At 23.9% G+C, this 6,701-nt stretch overlaps 1 protein-coding gene across 1 annotated transcript; it reads right to left on the bottom strand.

The window, feature by feature from the left end:
- Window positions 1-4,485: 4,485 nt before the first annotated feature.
- LOC115711273 (uncharacterized) lies at window positions 4,486-6,394 on the bottom strand. Its single transcript, XM_030639608.2, has 4 exons — window positions 5,421-6,394; window positions 5,161-5,307; window positions 4,809-5,042; window positions 4,486-4,691 (listed from the first exon to the last, which is right to left on the bottom strand). Exons 1-4 carry the CDS (start codon window positions 6,057-6,059, stop codon window positions 4,599-4,601), a joined length of 1,113 nt encoding a protein of 370 aa, XP_030495468.2. The 5' UTR covers window positions 6,060-6,394; the 3' UTR covers window positions 4,486-4,598.
- Window positions 6,395-6,701: the final 307 nt, after the last annotated feature.

Below are 6,701 nucleotides of genomic sequence, written 5' to 3'. Positions count from 1 at the left end.
TATGATTAAAATATAGTATTTAAATAAAAATTATTATTAATTTAATTTTAAAAATATATTTTATCACTATATAAATTATAATTTTTATGATTAATATTTTTGTAGTGATAATATAAGAATGACGTTTTATAATTAATAAAAAAAAAAAATCTCACCTTTATAGTAAGTTATATTGTGACTAAATTTAAATAAAAAAATATTGAAAGACAGAAAATAATATAAGCTACTGAAATATTAATTATACATATATCTTTATATATTAAAAGTGTCTATCTAACGTCATTTCTTGGTTTAACAGAATACTTTAAGAATATAAGAATATTCTGTTAAATTTAACAGAGATAATTAACTCTCCGTTAACATTTTGAAAAAAAAAGTAATAAATTAAACACTTAAGTATAAATTAACCCATTCAATCGCAATATATTAAACCCTAAAATATAAATTACTATTCAATCGCTTAGATGGTCTTATACCTCCATCTATACTGCAATTCTTCATCTTTTTTTTTCTATGGTTTTTCACTGATTTCTACAAAGGTAATATTTAAGCACAATGTTTTTAAGTTTCCAAATATTCTATAATTGTTGTACAAGATTTTAGTTATGACTTTTGTCCTATATATAAAGTGATACATATATAAATCTAAGTTCTGAATAAAAAGAGAATTATACATTAACAATCGAATTGTTTTTCTTTTAGATTGTTATTGGATTTTTTTCTTTTTGTTTCTTTTTAGCTAGAAAGAGACATTAAAATTTTATTGAATATATCTTGTGATATATAAATAGGAAAAGCTGATCATCAAAGTGAAATATGTATGCAGGCAGTCATGAATTTTTATACAAGTGTGAGTCCACTTATGTTGATGATCATCCACATAATAATTTTATTACTGAATAAAGCCTTGGTTCTTGATTCTACTACTCTGTCATTAATAATTACAATAAACTCTTTGGTGGTTCATCAAATTAAGAAATAGAATTTGAAGTATTGGTAAATTTTTCATCTTCTTTTCAATTGCAATTTCATTATTATAATTATTTTTTTTTGTTTTTTGTTTTTTATGATTTTGGACTAGCAAAATGACCTATATCGCAATAAACTCATCATTCAATTAGCCCTATAAAAAGGACATTTGGGTAACATATAAAACAATATTTTTCTCTTGGTTTATTTCTTTTGTACAAATAAAAGATTTATTTAAATGAATATATGCAGATGAAATCATTTAAGCAAAAAACTTGTAGATGTATCAATTAATATTCTTATTTAGCTATGATATGGTAGTGATGCAGATGGAACAATTGAGATTTCTCATTTAAAAAAAAAAACTATTTAAAAATAACAGATTTGTTCATATTGTATATTTTTTATTAAAAAATATTTTTAAATTTTGATATTTGGAGTAAGTTAAATTTTAAATATTATTTTAAATTAAATTTAAATTTTTTGATAGTTTAACTTGATGGGTATTGTCATTAATTATTAAAAACAGATTTGCTCATGTTGTTTATTTTTTTATTAAAAATTATTTTCAAATTTTGATATTTGGAATTAGTTAAATTTTAAATATTATTTTAAATTAAATTTGAATTTTTTTTTATAATTTAACCTGATGGGCATGGTCATTAATGGCTGAAAAATAAATTTAGGACGAATAATAATTTTTTTTTTCTTTTTAAATTACTATTACAAAGTATAATAGTAATTTTTGTCTTTATTCAAATCACTATTATGCTTTAAAATTTTAACAATTATCACTGTGTTGAACATTATTAATTTTAAAATTATAATATTAAAAAATAACTAAAAACTAAAATAACACTAACATACGTGACTTGTCACGTAACTTTAATCTAGTTATTATTATATAGGTAGATAGATATATTGGTGATTCCCTTTTGTAAACCCTTTATTTATTCCAAATTATTACTTAGTCGCAGCTAGTAAATATATAACAAAGCCAGGCTTTTGGATTTGACAGAGGCATATTTGATCTTTTCACGTCATTATCTTTTAATAAGGCATATCTATATATATATATACTAGGTGATTGTTACGTGCCAAGCCACGTAGTGTTAGTTTTATTTAATATTTTAGTTTTTTATTTGAATTAATAATTAAAATAGTATAATTATTTGAACGATTTGTTTTATAAAAATAAAATATGTGTCAGTATATTTAGTAAGTAAAATATAGTTGTTAATAGTAAAATGTACATTAATCTTCTAATTGAAAAAAGTTCTATTATCTCATTTCATATCTAATAATAGCTACACAACTATATATTTATAGACTTTCACATTCTTTGCAAATTACTAATAAGCACCAATAATATTTTCATATTTTAATATTTTTCAACCTTCTCCTCTTGGTGGTAAAATTAAAAATAAAACTAAAAATAAGCACAAACATATAAGGTAAATACTAATTACAGCCCATTTTATCTTTTTTTTTTATTATTTTTTTAAGCCCAAGTCCAAAAATCTCTAAGCCAACCCAATCAATCTTCTTTTATATTATCTTTTCTAAATATTTTATCTATATTTTTCTTTTTTAAAAAATAAATAAAAAAATTATTAATATTCTCCCAAGATAGGTTTGTTAGAGAGATATGTGGCTAAGATGATTTTTTTAATTTAAAAAGAGATTATTAATATTTAAAAGATTGTTTATTTAAAAGATGGTTTAATTTTTTGGTTTAATTATTGGGTTTATTTTTTAACGGGAGATCAAACCTAATCGTTAAATTTAACAGAATATTCTTTTATTTTTAAGTATATTCTGTTAAACCAAGAAATGCCGTTAGATAGGCACTTTTAATATATAAAGATATATATATGTGCACATGTGGATATATTCCCTATTATATAATATAAATATAAAAACATATTATTATTTAGTGATCACAGGGATATCTGCAGCTTCATGCATATTACCTCACATGCATAATTAATTAATAAATAAGATTATCTAACTATTACCATTTTTCGTTTGTTAAAAATTCTCTTCCAACTAATTTTATACTGAATTATACTTTTTTATTATCATCAATTTGTGTTATACGTAGCCAACAAAGTGCTTATATATATGGGCAACGGCAAAATACATACTCTTCGATCGTTACAACTTGTTAGGAACAAGTCCCAGAATTACGATTCTTGATGTCTCATACTGTGTTAAACTAATTTAATTTTGATAAATTAATTAAGTGAGTTAATTTATATTAAATATGCTAACTAATTTTGTTGACTCACTTAAAGGTTTAATTTTTTAATAAATAAAAAATTAATTAACGTGTCAAATTTAAATTAGTTTGTCACGGTACGAGACATCACTTTTTAACTGAGGATTTTGATTCATTATGCCCCCCTAATAAATTTTTAGCTTATAATATATGTGAAACCCTTATAATATATATATATATACACACACTATGCTTAGGCTATATATCTCTAATCTTTGTGCTATATGTTTTAATTTTTAAATTATTTTAATTGTAATTTAAGATTAATTTGTAATTGTATTTATACATTTAGCATTGATGTAGCAATATTACATAAGTGATCATATTCATATATAGTGTCAATCAACACAATTTTTTTGTTAGCTATGTATATATAAGACTGAAACTGATAGAAAAGACATAACTATAAGCAATATTATAAGAATATTTTGAGGAAAATTTTTAACTAACAAAAATGTTCAAGGAGCAACATTTAAAATAATAATATCAAGGGCAAAAAAACTTATTTATTTATAAAATAGTTGGCTAGTAAATCAATCTAATATAAATGCTTTTAATTTTATATATATTAATATTATATATAAGATATAGCTAGGTTATCTTCTTCTGCTTTCTGAGAACTCTCTTTATAAAACTAGTTTTTGTTAAAAGAACTTTTTAGTGTTAAAAGCTAAAAATTCACTGATTACTTTACTTAACTAACAACAGAAATTCATTCAAAAAAAAAAAAAACTAACAACAGAAATGTTTTTGAATCTTTAAAAATAATTGCAGTTTTTAAAACCCCAGACAAAAATGCCAATAGAAATTAGAGTAGTACTTTTAATTTGTAATAATTGTAGACACTTTTTAGTTTTTAACTTACTCAAAGTGATTTTTTTTTTTTTTGAAATCATTACTCGAAGTGATTTGATATAGTATATATTGTCCATTAATTAATGTATATATATGTTTCGACTTCTAGAAACACACCACTATACTACTATATAATCAAAATATATAAATATTAATGAAGATGATTTTGTTCAAAAAAATATATATATATAATATTCGATTGTTTCTAATTTCACTGTTAATTATAATTTTTTAGCAATTAATAAAAAGTACTAGAGCCAGATTAATGAACACATTAATAAATTTACTTCAATGTCTTTACACACACTTATATGAATAATTACTACACATATATATATATACCACAGGAAAAATACACCATGAGTCTGATAATAATAATAACTGATAATTAAGATCAATCCAAACTCTACAATATTAATTAAGTTAAGTTAAGATCAATAACAATTAACAATCTCTTTCTCTCTACAATAATATTATTACTTAATTAATTATATTATATTTTATTATTATTATTAGGTATTCCTCCATTTACAAAGCAACACAAGGCAAAATCCTGCAGCCAATCTTCTTCATCATCATATTTGATCTGCAAAAGTATAGTAAAGACGAAAATAATAAATGATCATATCATATAATTAATTAATATATACAATAATATATAACGTACAAAAGTATATCTATATATATATAAATAATTATTTACCTGGACAGTATCAGCAATATCATCTTCAACTTCACTACAAAAGTCAGTATTTTGTTTGCAAGTATTATTATTATTAATAATATTATTATTATTATTATTGTGTGATAATAATAATTCATTATTATTATTTTTGGGTTGAAATTGATCATCATGATCATGACACAATTCATTGTTCCTTGCAAATCTCCCACGTACTCGAACTCTCCTGTCAGCTAGGGTTTTCCTACAAGCATACTATAAATAATAATAATAATAATTAATAATTAAATTACAATTAATTATAATGTTACATAGTTTATTATTATAATTTGTAATTTGAAAGAATGTATTATATTATATTATAATTATATACCTTAATGGTCTTGTTGAAATTCCTTTGGTTTCTCTTCTTTAAATATCTAACAATCCTTTCTTTCCTTTCTTCTTCCGAATATCGACTCACTTTCATTATATTCGAATCTTCAATTCCATGCATTTGATTACAACTTTGCATTCCTACCTGCAATAATATAATTAATTAAACATCTAATATAACTAATTAATTATATTATAATTAATAATTATTACCAGAAAATATAACAAAATTAGTTAATTAATTAATTATACACGTACCCAATTTTGATCTCCGGAAGCGAGAAGACCCACCACAGGTTTAAACTCAGGAAAAAACGACGTCGTATTACAAGAAGAATAATCCTGATCCCCAAACTCAACAAACCCATTATTATTACTAATATTACCATTATACCCCCCATAATTGAATCCATTATTTAACTGATCATCATTATTATTACTAATCATATCATTAAAATTGCTTAGATAATCATGAGAGTACAATGCTCCACCAACTGAGGGAACAAACCCACCGCCGACGATATTCTGCTCCGGGAACGCCGCAGCAGACACCATAAACGCCGGGGATAAGGACGATGTCGATGAAAGAAGAGAATCAGTTGAGGAAGAAGACAAAGCATTATTATTATTATTATTATAATTATTAATAGTACTACTGCTACAACTCGTAGCAGTAGTACTATTAATACCACTACCACCGCCACAACCACCGCTACCGAAGGAAACTAATAATAATTCTCTATCATCATTACACCACAGGCCGCCGTCTTCCGTCATGGTAGGCGGCAGCCCCGAAAGATCAGTAGTCGTGGCGGTGGTGGTGGTTGTAATAATAGGAAAGAATGTAGAGTGATGATTATCTAGAGAAGAGTATAAATATTCAGGAATTGAACCCATTAATATAATTTATATATAAAAAGCTTTATTGTGTGTTTTTTCTTTTTATTTTTGGGGTTTATTAGATTTATATATAGAGAGAGATGGTGTGGGGTATAGTAGTGATTATGGGTGGAGTAACCGGGCAAGTTGGGCAGCCCGTAAAGGGCAGGGCAGGGCAGCTTAATAATTAATTATGATTATTATATTAACCGTGTGTGTGGATTAGATTAGTAGTGATCGATGATTAACTGCCATAATTAGGCAATTAGTAACTAATAATTAATAAGCAAAAGCTACTATATATATACATATATAGGTTTTGCTTTTGTAAGTAGCTATTATTAATTAACTGATTAAATTAATTAATTAATTAATTAAAGTGTTGTTTTACGGATGAACTGAACTGTAGAAATGATCTGTCTCTATATAGTGTGAGATAGTTGGATTTGTAGTACTGTAAACGCGTATAGTTGTTTCTACTGTTTATTTTTCACTATATTTGTTTTTATATAAATATATATACTAACACACTATTTTTTTAAAATAAAAATACATATATTATTATTAATTTATTTCTTACAAATATATACCCTAAATGTTACACTATGATTGTACTTTAATATTATAGGAAATTTATGCAGTAGATCTTGTTTGGTAGAC

The sequence above is a fragment of the Cannabis sativa genome, chromosome 3 (genome assembly GCF_029168945.1).
Source record: "Cannabis sativa cultivar Pink pepper isolate KNU-18-1 chromosome 3, ASM2916894v1, whole genome shotgun sequence".
NCBI classification, from domain to species: domain Eukaryota; kingdom Viridiplantae; phylum Streptophyta; class Magnoliopsida; order Rosales; family Cannabaceae; genus Cannabis; species Cannabis sativa.
This window is presented reverse-complemented; position numbering and strand designations above follow the sequence as displayed.

Excerpts from the sequence above, each read along its gene's own strand:
- LOC115711273 (XM_030639608.2), bottom strand. The coding sequence starts at position 6,059 with ATGGGTTCAATTCCTGAATATTTATACTCTTCTCTAGATAATCATCAC. Across the intron at positions 5,308-5,420 it reads CTTCCGGAGATCAAAATTGG|GTAGGAATGCAAAGTTGTAA; the intron begins GTACGTGTATAA and ends ATATTATTGCAG. Across the intron at positions 4,692-4,808 it reads ATATTGCTGATACTGTCCAG|ATCAAATATGATGATGAAGA; the intron begins GTAAATAATTAT and ends ATACTTTTGCAG.